The following is a 19,280-nucleotide window of genomic DNA, read 5'->3' as shown; positions in this document are numbered from 1 at the left end:
GGGAGGGTGTATGGCAGGGTGGGTGTATGGCAGGGAGGGTGTATGACAGGGTGGGTGTATGGCAGGGAGGGTGTATGGCAGGGTGGGTGTATGGCAGGGAGGGTGTATGACAGGGTGGGTGTATGGCAGGGTGGGTGTATGGCAGGGAGGGTGTATGGCAGGGTGGGTGTATGGCAGGGAGGGTGTATGACAGGGTGGGTGTATGGCAGGGAGGGTGTATGGCAGGGAGGGTGTATGGCAGGGAGGGTGTATGGCAGGGAGGGTGTATGGCAGGGAGGGTGTATGACAGTGTGTATGGAGACCCTCCGGCCCTACAGCCACACTAATGCCAGCCTTCAAGACAATAATCAACCATTGTCCACAAGAACCTAGAATGAAGAAGTCTTCCCTGACCATCACTTTATCACACTAACAACTGCCCTTAACAAAATTGCTCCTCTCATCCCCCCAACACTGCTCCTCCTCCTCCACCTCCTCTTCCTCCTCTTCTTCTTCCTCTTCTTCCTCCTCCTCTTCTTCCTCCTCCTCTTCTTCCTCCTCTTCTTCCTCCTTCTCCTCCTCCTCCTGGAACTAGTTATGGCGGACCTAACTCGCCTCAACACAACTACTTTAGCATTATTTTGTCTGGCGTTGTTAGTGTCGCAGACCCATGTCTCCTGGCACTCCTAGGCCCTGTTGGCACTAGATGGTGTCAGGTATTGGCACCAGGTGCCAATACCTGACACCGTCACTCTTGATGACATCACCTCCACTACTGCCACCACTTGGCTCCAAATACCTGTGAACGAATAGTTGGATTCTCATCCCACAGTGGGTGAACCAAGAGGGGGGTGTGGTGGGGGTGTGGCGGGGGTGTGGCGGGGGTGTGGCGGGGGGGGCGGCAGGAGGGGGCGGCAGGAGGGTGGCGGGAGTGTGGCGTCTACCCAACAGGAAAACGTCTACCCAACAGGCAGACGTCTACCCAACAGGCAGACGTCTACCCAACAGGAAGACGTCTACCCAACAGGAAGACGTCTACCCAACAGGAAGACGTCTACCCAACAAGCCTGTTTAGCCGACTAGCACCAGAGACAGAATGGAACATCCATAGAATGTCTCACGCTGACACTTAGCAACAAATGTGGTCCCTACGGGCCACACCCAACTGCCGGAGGACACAACCCCGTCCACGATGAGGTAGTGATCCACGAGGACAGAACGAGACAGACAGACACAGAACAAAAAATGAAGCAGACAATACGCAACTCAATATAGTTGAATTAGCAAGAAGACATAAAATGGAAGAGGAGATATGCTCTCAGAGGACGGAATAACAGGATAGGGGAAGAGCAAATTAGAAGGGGTGCAGTGGGAAAGGGGTATGGGAGGATGAAGAGGAGAGTGAAGGGTGGAGGAAGGGTATGACGAAGGGGGTGGCTATATAGACTGGAAGAAAGGTAAGGTTAAGGGGGTGGGAATAGGGTATAGGGAAGGTGACGGTGGTGGGTAGGTGGGCAGGCTTAGTGGACCTGCAGTCATGCGAAGCTGTCAGCCCTCTCGCCTGGCTGGCCCATCTCTTATCTTGAGGTTATCTCGCCTGGGATCGAACCCAGGACCACAGGATCACAAGTCCAGCGTGCTGTCCACTCGGCCGACCGGCTCCCGACCCATGCTCCAAGCTTGGTGCAACCTGGGTGGGAGCCGCCCGCCAAACACACACCGGAACTACGACGTTGGTACAACGTTCGAACAAGTTTTAACACCTCCTAACCAGTTATAACAACCAATATAGCAAGTTGTAACAACGTTCTAATACGTCATAAACACGTTAAGCAAAGATGTAACAACTTTATTACAAGTTGTAACAAGCGGAAAATAGAGACAGTTGCGGTTTGTGTTTCCAGGGCGGTCGGCCGAGTGGACAGCACACTGGACTTGTGATCCTGTGGTCCTGGGTTCGATCCTAGGCGCTGGCGAGAAACAATGGGGGAGAGTTTCTTTCACCCTATGCCCCTGTTACCTAGCAGTAAAATAGGTACCTGGGTGTTAGTCAGCTGTCACGGGCTGCTTCCTGAGGGTGGAGGCCTGGTCGAGCAGGGCCGCGGGGACACTAAAAGCCCCGAAATCATCTCAAGATAAACCTCAAGATAACCTGCTCCAAGCTTGATACAAGCTGCTCCAAGCTTGTGCACTGCTTACACTGTCTTCTGGTCCTCTGTTATGTTTATATTCTCCTTGCCTGAGGTTCTTGCTTCCTAACTATCCTCATCAGACGAGTCGTGACTAACGAGCCCATGCCACCGTCGGATGTCAAGTCAGTTAATCTCTAGAGTTGCAATGTTGTTTTGTCTGTCAGTGTGTCACTGTGCAACTGTTCCTGAAGATCACCTTCACTGGTCGATGGCGACTACTGTGAACCTTCCCTATCCTACGATAATGTTCAGTGCCCAACCACTTGGACTGAAGGGTAGGGCGACGGTCTCGCTTCATGCAGGTCGGCGTTCAATCCCCGACCGTCCAAGTGGTTGGGGCACCAATCGTCCCCCTCCCCCTGTCCCATCCTAAATCCTTATCCTGACCCCTTCAAAGTGTTATATAGTCGTAATGGCTTAGCGCTTTCCCTGATAATTCTCTCCCTCCCCAGGTTGCCTCAGTCAGGCATATTTGTTGAGGAATTGTGTTAGTTGTGTCCAGGTTCACTATATCTTCCTTATCTTGTTTGTCTCATAATATTATGTATAGCCTTTATTACGTTGATAGCTTGTTGTAAGGTTTAGTGTGTGGTGTTACTTGGCCACACAACACGACTCCCTCGTCTTGGCCGCTCTACACCACCAACCTCATACTTCACACTGCACAATTTAATTTAACTTTTTTCCATCTCATTTTCTCTGTTGTAGATGTGTGTGTGTACTCATCTAGGTGTGCTTACGGGGGTTGAGCTTAGGCTCTTTGGTCCAGCCTCTCAACCGTCAACTGATGTACAGGTTCCTGAGCCTATTGGGCTCTATCATATTTACATTTGAAACTGTGTATGGAGTCAGCCTCCACCACATCACTGCCTAATGCATTCCATTTGTCAACCACTCGGACACTAAAAAAGTTCTTTCTAATATCTCTGTGGCTCATCTGGGCACTAAATTTCCACCTGTGTTCCCTAGTGCATGTGCCCCTTGTGTTAAATAGCATGTCTTTATTTTCCCTATCAATTCCTTAGAGAATCTTGCTTTAGTTCTTGGACACCCACATTTCCACCCGCCGGTTGTCTAAAGGAATAATTCCCCAGCCTATATATCTCCCCAGCCTATATATCTCCCCAGCCTATATATCTCCCCAGCCTATATATCTCCCCAGCCTATATATCTCCCCAGCCTATATATCTCCCCAGCCTATATCTCTCCCCAGCCTGGAGGTCACACTTGCCACTGCTCAAAGTACATGTTTGTGTGTGTTCGTATTCAAGTGTGTTTGCTTCACGAACGTTTATATACAAACAAGAACGCTATAAACATATATAGATAGTGTACTCGAGTTACTTTTTTCGTAAACTGGGATATAATTTTAAACAGTTAATGAAACCCCAGGTGCAGTAGGTAAACATATTGTTATGGCGACTTACCTTAAGACTGGACACTGGAAAGCAGACTTTAGGATAAGGTACGAAACTCTGAGGATTCAAGAGACTGAGGGGTCAGAAGTTTGTCTTGGTTCGAACTTAAGGACAAGAGTTGGACAGGTAAGGTAGTGTTGGGTGGAACGTTCAAGGGCGGGGGGGGGGGGAGCTAGGTAGAATTCTAACCACTGATGAATGTTATTGTTGTTAAAGATTTAGCTACTCAGAACGAAGTGTCCAAGTAGCACGGGCTATGGTGAGCCCGTAACACTGATGAAGGCACTCGTGCGATATGTATTGAGCTGGGGTCTGGTGTCATTGTTGGTAGGGGTCTGGATGAGGGACTAAATAGGTGGGTGAGGGATGAGATGGCTGAATTGAGGCTCATGATTGTAGAGAATTCTGGGACTTGGTATAGGACTAACACTTGAATAGGATGCTGGGGGGACAAGAGCTGGAGACTAGGGGGAAGGGCGAGAAAGAAGGCAGCGTGTCCTTACCTCCGTGTGCCAGGCAGCAGAGAGCCAGCACCTGCAGGTATCTGGTGGGGGCGTTGCTGGTACCCATCTTCCATAACCCTCCAAGGTACGCACTCCTTCTGTTCCTCCTTCTGTTGCTGCTGCTGGTACTGTTGCTGGTATTGTCTCTGTTGGTCCTGTTGTTGCTACTCTAACTACGCTGCTGGTGTTTGCTGTTGCTCAAGTGTTTCTGCGCCTGTTTTGCTTGTACCGGAAGCAAGAATTCCAGCGGCCCGCTGTATCGTCAGTTTCACTAGTCCTTCCAGCACTAGTACCGACGCCAACACCAGCACTAGTCCAAGAACCGGTCACAATACCGACGCCAACACCAGCACTAGTCCAAGAACCGGTCACAATACCGACGCCAACAGCAGCACTAGTCCAAGAACCGGTCACAATACCGACGCCAACACCAGCACTAGTCCAAGAACCGGTCACAATACCGACGCCAACAGCAGCACTAGTCCAAGAACCGGGTCCCAATATCTAGAACCAGCACCGACGCCAGGACCAGAACCGACGGCGGAAGACTGCCTGGACGTCCTTGTCGGAGTTGTCACCCCATGGCGGCCTGCCTCGTCTTCCAGCAAGCTCCTCGAATGCTTTCCTGGAAAATCTCGCCTGGAAAGTAAAGTTTGCCTTTCACTCATAGCTCGTGTTACTTTACATGTTTTTTATTCGCTATATTTGGAGTTTCAGTTATTAATGATAATATTCATGTGACTTGAAAATAATTATATTTTCTGGGATATAATTATTTTATTTATTTTGTTTGATAGTAATTATATATATATATATATATATATATATATATATATATATATATATATATATATATATACATATACATATACATATACACGAAAACGCATTAAACAATCTTTTATTATTTCACTTTTTACTTTAACGGCACATGTATAAGATTTATACATGTAGGTGCCACATTTACAGGGGTCGTACAAGTGCCACATTTACACGGGTTGTACAAGTGCCACATTTACACGGGTTGTACAAGTGCCACATTTACAGGGGTTGTACAAGTGCCACATTTACACGGGTTGTACAAGTGCCACATTTACACGGGTTGTACAAGTGCCACATTTACACGGGTTGTACAAGTGCCACATTTACAGGGGTTGTACAAGTGCCACATTTACAAGTGGTGTAGAGGAAGGTGCCAAGTTAGGCCCATTATGTTCAAGTGCCACTTGTTTACAGAGCCAATTATTTTACTGGCAGTTAAGAGAGTTGTCATACAAATGCTACACGCTACCTTATCCAGGCCGCGATACTGGCAACTACGTTATCCTGACCGCGATACTGGAAGCCACGTTATGCAGGCCGCGATACTGGAAGCCACGTTATCCAGGCCGCGATACTGGAAGCCACGTTATCCAGGCCGCGATACTGGAAGCCACGTTATCCAGGCCGCGATACTGGAAGCCACGTTATCCAGGCCGCGATACTGGAAGCCCCGTTATCCAGGCCGAGATACTGGAAGCCACGTTATCCAGGCCGCGATACTGGAAGCCACGTTATCCAGGCCGCGATACTGGAAGCCACGTTATCCAGGCCGCGATACTGGAAGCCACGTTATCCAGGCCGCGATATTGGAAGCCACGTTATCCAGGCCGCGATACTGGAAGCCACGTTATCCAGGCCGCGATACTGGAAGCCACGTTATCCAGGCCGCGATACTGGAAGCCACGTTATCCAGGCCGCGATACTGGAAGCCACGTTATCCAGGCCGCGATACTGGAAGCCACGTTATCCAGGCCGCGATATTGGAAGCCACGTTATCCAGGCCGCGATACTGGAAGCCACGTTATCCAGGCCGCGATACTGGAAGCCACGTTATCCAGGCCGCGATACTGGAAGCCCCGTTATCCAGGCCGCGATACTGGAAGCCACGTTATCCAGGCCGCGATACTGGAAGCCACGTTATCCAGGCCGCGATACTGGAAGCCACGTTATCCAGGCCGCGATACTGGAAGCCACGTTATCCAGGCCGCGATACTGGAAGCCACGTTATCCAGGCCGCGATACTGGAAGCCCCGTTATCCAGGCCGCGATACTGGAAGCCCCGTTATCCAGGCCGCGATACTGGAAGCCACGTTATCCAGGCCGAGATACTGGAAGCCACGTTATCCAGGCCGCGATACTGGAAGCCACGTTATCCAGGCCGCGATACTGGAAGCCACGTTATCCAGGCCGCGATACTGGAAGCCACGTTATCCAGGCCGCGATACTGGAAGCCCCGTTATCCAGGCCGCGATACTGGAAGCCCCGTTATCCAGGCCGCGATACTGGAAGCCACGTTATCCAGGCCGCGATACTGGAAGCCACTTTATCCAGGCCGCGATACTGGAAGCCCCGTTATCCAGGCCGCGATACTGGAAGCTGGAAGAACATAGCCCCGAGCCTCCTAGCCACAGGAGTCCTTCATATTTAATTTTATGAGATTATTTATGTAGTTTCAATAAATTCGACTTGTTACATGTGCTTGTTATATATGTTTGTTATATGTGCTTGTTACATGTTCTGCAATGTTCTCACATTTGCTGTTCTTTAATGTTATTTGTCTTGTAATAATTTGTATTATGTGTTTTACTGGCTTTTAGTTTTAATATATTTACGGGCCAATATTTCTTTAGATTTGCAATTCTCGCTTCCAAACAAGTTTTATACTTTATAGTTACTATTGCTTGGATTGTTTTGTTCTTGGGTTTGTTTATTGGTGTTCTAAATTGTTCTCGTCAGTTTATTGTCAAGTTTTTTCTGGTTCTTTATTTTGTTTCGTGTTTGTGTCATCATCTTTGCTTCAGTAAACAGTAAGTTGTGTAGGAGACGTTGCACAGTTGCTGACCTAGTGGCACTCAGTGCCAAACAGGCTAAGTCCTAAATTTGCACCGGTAGAATAACAACATACTGGAGCGAATGATACGGAAGGAAATGCAAAATAGAACCAGTGAGGAGTAGAGGTGTCACAGGCACAATCAGATAACACTGTCTGGTCATCAGAGGTCCACAGCTGTTCAACACCCTCCCAGCAAGTAATAGAAATATTGCTGGAACAAAGGTGGATGTATTCAAGAACGAATTAGATAAGTTCTTGCAAGATGTGCTGGACCAACCAGGCTGTAGTGAATATGTTGGCCTACGGGCAGCTCCAAGCAACAGCCTGTTGGACTAAGTTACACAAGTAGAACCTGGCTTCAGGCCGGGCTCAGTCAGTAGAAGAACTCCCGAGACCCTCCCCAGGTAATATCCAGGTAAGATCCAGCTTCAAGTGCCACTTATCCAGCTTAAGTGTTGCCACTTAAGATAATTCCCAAACAAATGGCAGGCGCCACACAAGTGCCAACATCGTGTGAAAACATAAAAGAGAAGATGTTGTTTCTCCAATCATGCGAGAAATATTGAGGTTCGGGACACAGATGGGACCCGGGGAAGACTTCACCCCTTGACTTCTACAGTATTACTCCCTCCAAGACCCCGGGGAAGACTCCGCCCCTTGACTTCTACAATATTACTCCCTCTAAGACCCCGAGGAAGACTCCATCCCATGACTTCTACAATATTACTCCCTCCAAGACCCAGGATAAGACCCCCCCCCCCTTGTCTTCTACAGTATTACTCCCTCCAAGACCCCGGGGAAGACTCCACCCCCCCCCCCTTGACTTCTACAATATTACTCCCTCCAAGACCCCGGGGAAGACTCTACCCCCTTGACTTCTACAATATTACTCCCTTCCAAGAATAATATTAATAATAATAATAATAATAATAATGATAATACGTCGTATTTCGAACCTCTCGAAGATGTCCATGTAGATGCAAGTTTGAAATAATTTTGTCTTTGAGTAATATAAATAATTCTTTGTCACTTTGATTCCTTAGACTCTAAGTGGTTTAATATACTTTATATAATTCGTATATTTTTCAGAAAGTTTGGGTATAATTGTTGTTTTTTTGGCTCATGGTTCCATGATGGCTGGGAGGGGTTTATGTATAGTTGTTAAGGAGGTTCGTCTGTGGTGCTTGATACATGAACCAGACTTGTTGATTTGTCGTGCCCCCCCCCCCGCGGGTAGACGGGCACCTGATGCCCCCCCCCCCCCCCCGCGGGTAGACGGGCACCTGATGCTCCCCCCCCCCCGCGGGTAGACGGGCACCTGATGCTCCCCCCCCCCCCCCGCGGGTAGACGGGCACCTGATGCCCCCCCCCGCGGGTAGACGGGCACCTGATGCCCCCCCCGGTGGGTAGACGGGCACCTGATGCCCCCCCCCCGCGGGTAGACGGACACCTGATGCCCCCCCCGCGGGTAGACGGGCACCTGATGCCCCCCCCCCCCCCGCGGGTAGACGGACACCTGATGGAATGGTTCGTGGGCGAACCCCCCACCGTCAACCCCCCTCTTCCCCTCCTACAGTCACTTAATTAACAAAGCCTTCTCCTACAGTCACTTAACAAAGTCTCCTCCTACAGTCACTTAACAAAGTCTCCTCCTACAGACACTTAACATAACGACACCGCTGGAGCAGTTAATACTTCATTAACAATGTAGGCATCACTGTCGGTGAGGAGGGGGGGGGGGAGGGGGCGGTGCCCTCGACTGGTGCCACTTGTGGCTTCTGGTCCATATGGAGCAGCAGTGCAAGACTTGGCACTCACGGTCCTCAGTGAGCCTTTTATGGCACGTGTATTGGCGGTGGCACTTTAGGCACTGTGGTGGCACCTTCAGGCACTGTTGTGGCACCTTCAGGCACTAATCTGGCATCTTCAGGCACTGTGGTGGCACCTTCAGGTACTGTTGTGGCACCTTCAGGCACTAATCTGGCACCTTCAGGCACTGTGGTGGCACCTTCAGGCACTGTTGTGGCACCTTCAGGCACTGTTGTGGCACCTTCAGGCACTGTTGTAGCACCTTCAGGCACTCGGGCAGCTGCACGATCAGGCACTAAACTAGATTATTGTGAGGCACTCAGTGTCTCTATCTAGCACTGCGAGGCGCCACTCGTCCTGGACTCCTCAGACGAGGCTTCGAATCGCACTGAAATATCCAATATTACATATCCGGATCACATATGAGGAGTCCAAAGTCGGTGCAATTGCAAATTCTCTCTCTTCAAATGTTCGCTACTTTTTGTAGGAGTGAGGGAGTGAGGGAGTGAGGGAGTGAGGGAGTGAGGGAGTGAGGGAATGAGGTAATGAGGGAGTGAGGGAGGTCCGCGTGGGAGTACGAGAGTGAGGGACCGCCCGGCCTCGTGGGTCGGGGAGCAGGAGCCAGACCGTCTATCGCCCACCTCACCCGGTAACGCACTGACTGCTGCCATCCCTTGCTTCCGCTGCACCACCCCGCTCATCCTCCTCCTGCACCACCCCGCTCATCCTCCTCCTGCACCACCCCGCTCATCCTCCTGCACCACCCCGCATGAAATCAGTCAGCTATAAGAAGAACATAAGAACATAAGAACAAAGGCAACTACAGAAGGCCTGTTGGCCCATACGAGGCAGCTCCTATTTATACCAAACCCAATCCCACTCATATACTTGTCCAACCCTCCATAATCCTATGGAGGATTACTTGCTACTGCAGACCGTTCTCTTGATCTGTCACAACGTTGTCCAAAATATTGTGTATGTTGGGGACACTGGCGTCCAAAAAGAGACAGTAGTTGATAGGACAGGTTGATGGTGTTGATGGTTTTGAAGGGACAGTCACTAAGGCAGACTGACCACAGGCAGCCCGGCCTGTGGTCAGCCTTCCCTGGTGATTGTGTGGTCTGTGAGGCTGTCTTCTGAGCCTGCAGGCCCACATAGCCATCACAAACAGGCCGATCCTGTCGCCCCAGTAGAAACTTGTCCTGTTCTCTCCTGAAGACTTTTCAATCTTATACCCACGACATTTCTTTCACATGATGGCATTAGATGGACGAGTCACGGGCCTCTGACGCGGGCCACTGGTCTCTGTGCTCATGGCAACCCTTTTTGTTATTGGAACTTTGTTGGCACTTCCAGCCATATTTCTCACTCCAGTATGTTGTGAAAACGTGAAACATTTAGCCATACAAGGCGGCCAGAGGAACAAGATAACACTCCTACAAGACTGGAGGAAGCAGTGAGGCTCGCTGGAGTATCTCTCGGGCGTCACAAGTTCCAACACAAGCGATAGTGCGGTGCGTGGCCGAGCAGGCGGTGTGGGAAGAGGTGTGACGTCCACCGCCTCTTGTCTCTCCTCAAACACCTTCACACACACACATCCTCCAATAATTATTGACACATGTGAGGTGACGATAACACATGCGATGCAGCGGTGGAGCAGGACGCCACCTGCCACCAGGGGAATGACAACACCAGCTGCAGAGGCCAAATAAACTCATGGTGGTGTGCGTGTTCGTGCGTCGTGTTGACTTGTGGGCTTGTGGGGGGGGGAGGGGTTAATGGGGGTGCTTGTTAACGTTTTGTAGGGGGGTGTTTATGGGGGATGCTGAGTGGCGCTTGTAAAATGGGGTTCTACGAAAATTGTGGGGGAAGGAGGAATTTTGAGGAAGGAGAGGGGTGTTCGTGGGTAATGGGGGGGGAGGGGAATTGAGGGGTTGTGTGGAAAAAGTTGGTGGTTGTAACAAGAAATTACTTAAGCGGTTTCGTGTAAATCAACACTTCCGTAAATCAACACATTTGTAAATCAACACTTCCGTGTTGATTTACACAAAACCGATCTTCATTGACTATACTTTTGATTTGAATTCGTGTAAATCAAATCAAAAGCATGATTAATGAAATATAATACTTGAATATTAACGCAGGAAAGGAGAATGTATCGTGTGAGGTGAAAACAATGACTAACATTGGTTCGTGGACTTAAGGAAAAGAGGAAACTGGGCTATTCGGGATATTCATGCCCGTGTCACCTCTTGGGTGGCTTAATCTTCATTAATCATTTAGGAAAAGAGGAAACTGCCTAATGACCAATACACGTGAGTTCCTGGCAGCAATATCACTACTGTGATGTTTGTCCATTGATCGTTTTTCTAAGAGTTTTTAAAATCTATCCATTGCAAATTTACCCAAAGTGTACAAACCATGACTAATAGTCATGTAGCATGGCTTTGTAATTTGTATGAAAACAGTTCTAATATATTAAATGTTTTTACAGTTTGTTATTGAAGATAACGTCTTCTAGTCAATTTGGTGAGAATTTTCTGACAAATGACTAAATAGAGTGTTGGATATTAGTCCACTTCTCACTAAATATTTATGCTGCAGTATTCGAAATTTAAAATCTTTGGATGTTTATCCACAGTCTTTACAATGTATATAGTGTAAATGACACAGTTATCGCTACGAAGGCTGTTTCTAACTAATAACTTTTTAACGGTATTTTAATCACTAAACACCACGTGTAAATAAAAAAGTTTCAAGGCCTTGACAATATTTTTCGAACCCAGAAAAATATGGAAAGCATAACACATTTAATAGACGAATTTTTCTGCGTTGATTTTGTTATAATATGTATGTTGGGCTTTGCTACGGCATGTTTCCAAAAACTTACTGAGTAGCAAAGTCTGAATTCAGTATAATCAAAATTTTCCAACTTTTTATCTAAGAGCCCTTAAACATTGTATCTGTGATCAGATAAATAATGAACATATGACAAAGCCTCCTCAGTGTTTGTCTGTAAACACTAAAATTTAAGACAAAAATCTTCCCTTTGAAATAAGATATCCAAAAATGACAGACATTTATCAGTTTCATTATCGACAGTAAATTTTTATAGAGGTGACGTTATCATTAAATTTTGATAAAAAATAATTCATCTATATTTACATTTAAAGGTCAAATACACAAAATATCATCAACATACCTAAACCAAGAAATGATTCCATGAATAATTTTACAAACAAAATTCTTTACAAAATATTCCGTGTCCAAGCTTGAAAGCAATGGAGATAGTTTTCGCATTGTCGTTCAAAAAGCTTGGTAATAATACTCATTATTAAAAGCAAATTTACATTCTTCTATCCATAGTTTTATAAGACTGACAATGATATCAGAAGACAGAGGTAATGCGCGGTTCATTAATTAATGAGCAAAGTAACCAAGAATATTATCAACAAGAATTTTTGGAAATAAGGAATATACATCAAAAGTGATTAATTTAACATTCAGGATTGACTGAAACATTAACTTGTTAACTAAATCTATGAAGTCAGTAAAATGCGAACCTGAAATAATACCAACAGGGGGAAGGGGGGAAATTTTGCTGACCTACTTAGGAAGCTTGTAAGCAGTGGAACCCACAGAACTGAGAATAGGTCTCATGGGATAGTTAAGCTTATGAGTCTTGACCAAACCATAAAGAGATAGAAAGGAAGGAGACGAGGTAGATATTCTTGGGCGAATAAATTGATTAAGATCATTGTGATTTCCAAAGAAACTTCCCCAAGCTTGTTATCATCAAGACGATTTTTTCTGAGCTTGGAGTACGTCCATGAATCTTCACTATTAATGTTAGAAATACAGTATATTCCACTTTGTCTAAGATAACAACAGTGCTGGATTTGTCAGCTCTTGTTTTATGAATGGAGATATCTGCTTTTAAGCAGGCGATGAGTCACAATAACGTGGCTAAAGAATGTTGACCAGACCACACACTAGAAGGTGAAGGGACGACGACGTTTCGGTCCGTCCTGGACCATTTTCACAATCGACTTGAGAATGGTCCAGGACGGACGGAAACGTCGTCGTCCCTTCACCTTCCGTGATAAGGGTTCGAATCTACGTCCGAGAGAATCCCAGACGCGCCTTAATCGACTATGCCACGACATGGTTAAAAGAATTACAACCGGGAGTACTACTGATCTCACACGGATCCTGCAGCCTCTCCAAGACACAAACCAGGGTTTTACATAATCCCCCCACTATGCACCCCGGGCTCTGTCAATAAGCTGTTCTCCCTCTTCGCCCTTACTTCATTACACACAGAAATCACAATAGTGTGATGCATCAAATGAACAAATCCACAAGAGCCGTGATTCTTTTAACCATGTCGTAGCACAGTTTATTAAGGGGCGTCTGGTATCCTCTCGGATCCAATCTTTCCTAATGACAGGTTTCTAATTTGCGGGATTAACTTTGTCATCCTCGATTGAACCATAAACAATTTTTTTAACCAGGTTTAAGTTTTCTGAAAGAAATTCTACTGTCTTTCAAGTTGTATCAATGGACTAGAAATCTTAGCATCTGAAGGTTGACTAGAAATGGTAAAATGACATATAACCCATAAGCAATCACCGTATCTTCACTTAACGGTCTGGATGTTAAATTCATCACAATATTTCGATTGGATTTCTTTGTCCAATCAGTGTTTTTTTTATTAAACCTTCTCACTTTTGTTTTAGAATATTGAGAAAATCGGTAGGAGCTATGTAAGGGATTCGAACCTGCACACTCGCTACGCCCAAGCACACGACTTAGACCAGTTAATCACATGCTGAAAAAAAGCAATGCAACCTGGCACTCAGCTGAATCTAGGGGTTCTGAGGCTTCCACTGAAGCCCCATCAGGGTTTCACTCATTGCCCACCATGCACTCTGGCTGTGGTCCAGGAGCTCCACCTCCAACGAGTCTCTTCAAAATGCACAAAAAATCCCTTTAACTTGATGTATCAGTGAAAACATTACGTTAATGTGATTTCTTTGTGCACTTTTTGAACATTCTAAAGAGTAAATATAAATAATTGTCGAACAACTAACCTAACCTAATTATAGACCTAACTATACGCCAAAATTCTAATATCAATAATTATGCTAATCTGTGTTTCGACATATAACACCAGTTTTGAGCACACAAATATTGATAAATGCGTCTTTGGGGTAGGTTGCTGGATGGGGTCATTTTTATTCGGCTCGAATAAAAATGATTGCCCAAAACAAATAATTCAAAACACTTTATCTGGTACATGAATATATTAATTTATATATGAGAAAGTGTTTTCTCAAATATAAATTATATTTCCCACCTGTTTTCAATGACATGCTTTGGGAACACGGCAGCTCTGACGCTCGAAGCCTAGCGACCCCGGGGTGCGTAATTGTCAGAGAAGCCAAAGTCCCTAACATTAACTTTATTGTTTGCAAAGCCTTTATATATATATATATATATATATATATATATATATATATATATATATATATATATATATATATATATATATATATAATATAATAATGTCACGAGGCGACCACAGGCTGCGATTAACCTCCGTCACTAATCCTTTTTATATATTTCGTAACCAGACTTCATAGAACAGAAATTAATAATGTGTGTATTTTATATTTTTGGGTATTGCCTAGAATAAGATAGTAGCTTTTGTTGATAATTATTTTTAATTTAACAAAAGACAAAAAATCTAACCTAACCTATTCTTACCTAACTCATTTTTACCTTACCTGTTCATACCTAACATTTTCTTACATAACCTATTCTTACCTAACCTATTCTTACATAATTTATTTGTACAAAACCTATTCTTACCTAATCTATCCTATCCTATCCTAACCTAACTCTCCAGGGCTAAACTATACACAAAATTATAGGAATCAATAATCCAGTTTTTTATTTAAGATAATTTAGTTTTTGATTTCACATTAAATTAAAATTGACGAATGTGTCATGGGGTCGGCCATAGCCTGGCCGAGCGTAGCCTGGGGAAGGTCTTGGCCGAGCGTAGGCTGGGGACGCCAGAGTGCCACCACACATGCCCCCAGAGTGCCACCCACTCATGCCCCAAGAGTGCCAGAGTGCCACCCACACGTAACTGTCTTCCTCTTGCCAGAACAGAAAAACACAGTGGTCCGTGACACTGTAAATTTATTTATCACTTTAGATGATGTTAAGAGATGGCACCTAACACGGAGGGTGCCAGGGCGGGTGCCTGGGAGGGTGCCTGGCACTACTGCCGCACCAGGCTCCGGCTACCAGTTAGTACTCCATCTTTATCACAGTTCATAACGCCTCCAGTCCCTCCATCCACCCGTAATAAATAATTATGCAATTACTGAATTAAAATGGTTTGTGGGATATACATGAAGCAATATTTCGTTGTTATAAGCGCGCGCTCTCTCTCTAAAGAGAGAGGGTGAGAGAGAGAGAGAGAGGGTGAGAGAAAGAGAGAGGTGAGAGAGAGAGAGAGAGGGAGGGTGAGAGAGAGAGAGAGGGAGGGTGAGAGAGAGAGAGGTTCTGGGAAAAGTTCTTTCTAATGTCTCTGTGGCTCATTTGGGTACTCAGCTTCCACCTGTGTCCCCTTGTGCGTGTACCACCCGTGTTAAATAATTCATCCTTGTGTACCCTGTCAAGTCCCCTGAAAATTTTATGTGGTGATCATGTCTCCCCGGGCTCTTCTGTCTTCCAGTGACGTGAGGTGCAGTTCCCGCAGCCTTTCCTCGTAACTCATGCCTCTTAGTTCCAAGACTAGCCTAGTGGCATACCTCTGAACGTTTTCCAGCTTCATCTTGTGCTTGACAAGGTACGGGCTCCATACTGGGGCCGCATACTCCAGGACTGGTCTTACATACGTAGTATACAAGGTTGTGAATGATTCCTCACACAGGTTCCTGAAGGCAGGCCTGATGTTAGCCAACATTCTTTTAATGTTTAATTTAATTTACCAGTCTCCGTGGTGTAGTGGTAAGACACTCGCCTGGCGTTCCGCGAGCGTTATGTCATGGGTTCGTATCCTGGCCGGGGAGGATTTACTGGGCGCAATTCCTTAACTGTAGCCTCTGTTTAACTCAACAGTAAAATGTGTACTTGGATGAAAAAACGATTCTTCGCGGCGGGGATCGTATTCCAGGGACCTGCCCGAAACGCTACGCGTACTAGTGGCTCTACAAGAATGTAACAACTCTTGTATATATCTCAAAAAAAAAAAATGTTAGTCCGGCAGTTCTTGTGTAAATATATATACAGCGGGACACACTGGGCACATCGCTCCATGCCCCTGTGTGTGACTGAGGTGTATATGGGTATGCCCCTATATGGGTATGCCATATATGTATATGCTAAGATGCCCATCAGACCGGGGGGGACACCAACACACCGCCAGCAGGGGTGAAACAGGACGATCTCCCGCCCCCACACACACATTCTTGGGCGCCTCGCTGGCTCCTGCTGGACGCTTCTATACCGCCCTCCGCCGGCAGAGACATCAACGGGGCTGCGCCTCGCCAACCATTTACGAAAGCAATTGAGGAAAGATGTACAGGTTTCGTAAGACAGTAAGCCTGTCCACACACTCAAGAGTGTGAGGACAGGCTGTGGTGCACTCAACAAGACATGTAGCGACCCAAAGATCTTCACTCTCAGTGATTGTGGCTCCTGACACACTCATTCAGCATGGAGCGAGTGCCAGAGACAACACGTGGCACTAACATTAATGAGAATGGTCTCCCTGGCACCTGGTGCCTCCCTCACCCTGGTGCCTCCCTCACCCTGGCACCTGGTGCCTCCCTCACCCTGGCACCTGGTGCCTCCCTCACCCTGGCACCTGGTGCCTCCCTCACCCTGGTGCCTCCCTCACCCTGGTGCCTCCCTCACCCTGGTGCCTCCCTCACCCTGGTGCCTCCCTCACCCTGGTGCCTCCCTCACCCTGGTGCCTCCCTCACCCTGGTGCCTCCCTCACCCTGGTGCCTCCCTCACCCTGGTGCCTCCCTCACCCTGGTGCCTCCCTCACCCTGGCAACACGGGATGGCCAACTATACACGGGTTTGCCAATCGATAATTCCGGGTTCGAATCCCGAGCGGGATAGAAATGGTTGATCACATTTCACCTAATGCCTCTGTTCACCTAGCAGTGAGTATAGGTACTCAGGAGTTAATCAGCTTGTTGTGGGGTTGCCTCCTGGGCGGGGTCAGTAATTCGGCCGTGGTGGGGAGGGGGGGGAACAACCGTTACGGGTGGACCCGGGCGCCGCCGGCCACCCGTGCATCTGGTATCGTTAATAACACCCCCAGTTTAAAGAGGTTGTCCGTGTTCATCTTGTTTATTCCAAATCTTGAAAACTTGGTTTACTTGAAAACCAACAAGTACAGACAGACAGTCTGATTGGCTGGCTGGCTGACTGGCTGGCTGACTGGCTGGCTGGCTGGCTGGCTGGCTGGCTGGCTGGCTAGCTGGCTGGCTGGCTGGCTAGCTGGCTGGCTGGCTGGCTGGCTGGCTGGCTGGCTGACTGGCTGGCTGGCTGGCTGGCTGGCTGGCTGGCTGGCTGGCTGGCTGGCTGGCTAGCTGGCTGGCTGGCTGGCTGGCTGACTGACAACAAGGTGTTAAGACCAAAAACATTTCAGCTTCAGTAAACAGGGGATTACAGTAGCAATCCCCTCCCCCCCCCCTCTCCCACATCTCCCCATTCCCCATTCTCAAACAATACCCATTCCCTCCTTCCCCTTTCCCCTCCCACTCTCCTGGAAGGCCATTGTCATTTTGCTGTCATCGTCAATTTTTTTTTATTTTTATTTTTTTTATTTCTTTATTTTTTATTTTTTTGCAAATTATGATAAGCCTTGTTGAGGGAAAGACTGATGACGTCACACGTCTATCAGCGACAACGGTAATGTGAGCTGTGAAGGAGGGGGGGGGGGGTAGAGCACTTGTCACCTCATCTCCTCATGAAGCGAATAGACACTATAGTGTTAACGTCACTGACTCGCATACACACGCTGTAAATATAATTCCATTCTCATTGTTTCAATCATTGCATTTATTAGACAGCCAAGAATGATCCCCAGCCTCGTTCTGTATCAACTATAACTTTTTAATTCTGCCTCGCCCTGTGTAAGACAAAACGGTCGCTGGGGTGTGTATCACGGAGGGAACAGTGCTGGTGTACAACACCCGCGAGATAGACACCCCAACAACACCTACACCAGAAAATGCTAGCGCCTTTGGAGGATTCATTCAGGGTTTACACAAGGTGCAGATATGATTTATTTCACCATTGTTACTCTGGCATGTGTATCCTACATATATGCCCAGACACTTGTACTTCTCAACACGGCATTTCTTCGTTTCCTATACTTAATTGACGTAAAGAAATAAGCGGAGGGTTATTGGGGAATTAAATACGCAGCGTAATAAGTAAATTGATGCCTTTATTTGTTATATTGAATCCAGTTCTAAGGGAAATTTTAAACTTTGTAATGTTTTGGCCCATCGACCTGCTGGTGGGGGGGATTGGCCCCCCTCCCCCCCCTTTCCCTACCCATCCCCTGCCCCATCACCGCGTCTCCCATCACCGCCCCATCTCCATCAATGTAGGGGTCATCAATTTAGTGGTCATCAGTGTAGGGAGGGCATCAAGTGTTGAAGGTTATTATATTCTGGTCACCAATGTCTCGGTTATTAATATCGCTCATAATCTTTGAGCCTCATCAGTCTTATGAACATCAACACCAGGTCATCAATAGCGGGGATATAAATTGTAGTGTCAACAAGGATAAAATCATAAATGTTGTTGATAAACTTTACTGATCAATAATATTATCACGAAAATATTTGGGTCATAAATGTTGAGGTCATCAACACTGGCCAATATTGTGCAACATCGGTATTGTCATCAATCTTGGCATCAATAGTTCACCATTGGTTGGAATCAATATTGAGGTCAACAATTTATACCACTGTTGAAACTATCAGTTATAGACTCATCAACATTGATGCTAGGCACCAGTGTTGTTCATCATCAGTATTAGAGTAATCAACAGTTGGTCATCAATACTGGGGTCATGAATCTCTGAGGGTCATTAAAGCTGGGTCATCATCAGCCGTGGTCATCAGTGCCTGGCCTACCTGAATGGCGTGCCATCAATATTGGGGGTGGGAGGGAGACACGTCAGTACTGAAGTCATCAACGCCATGATCATCAACGCCAGTGTCTTCATCGGTTGGGTCATTAAGGATCGTCAACGCCCGGGTCATAAATGCCTGGCTCATCAATATCAAGGTCATTAAGGACAGGATCAACAACCCCCGGGTCATCAACGCCCGCGTTATCAACGCCCCGGTCATCAACGCCTGCGTCATCAACGCCTGCGTCATCAACGCCCGCGTCATCAACGCCCCGGTCATCAACGCCCCGGTCATCAACGCCCCGGTCATCAACGCCCCGGT

The 19,280-nt window shown here is 47.0% G+C and overlaps 2 protein-coding genes across 2 annotated transcripts in view; one reads left to right on the top strand and one right to left on the bottom strand.

The window, feature by feature from the left end:
- LOC123768411 (cell adhesion molecule 2) overlaps positions 1-9,430 on the bottom strand; it is a 70,593-nt gene extending 61,163 nt beyond the window's left edge. The window contains exons 1-2 of the mRNA XM_045758905.2: positions 9,404-9,430; positions 4,093-4,731 (exon numbers count right to left, since the gene is read on the bottom strand). Of these exons, the coding sequence (XP_045614861.2) occupies positions 4,093-4,159 (67 nt within the window). The 5' untranslated portion in view covers positions 4,160-4,731; positions 9,404-9,430. The remainder of the gene's footprint in view (positions 1-4,092; positions 4,732-9,403) is intronic.
- LOC123768412 (PR domain zinc finger protein 15-like) overlaps positions 1-19,280 on the top strand; it is a 509,712-nt gene that overhangs the window by 404,596 nt on the left and 85,836 nt on the right. The window lies entirely within an intron of this gene.

Source organism: Procambarus clarkii, chromosome 35 (genome assembly GCF_040958095.1).
Source record: "Procambarus clarkii isolate CNS0578487 chromosome 35, FALCON_Pclarkii_2.0, whole genome shotgun sequence".
Lineage (NCBI taxonomy): Eukaryota > Metazoa > Arthropoda > Malacostraca > Decapoda > Cambaridae > Procambarus > Procambarus clarkii.
This window is presented reverse-complemented; position numbering and strand designations above follow the sequence as displayed.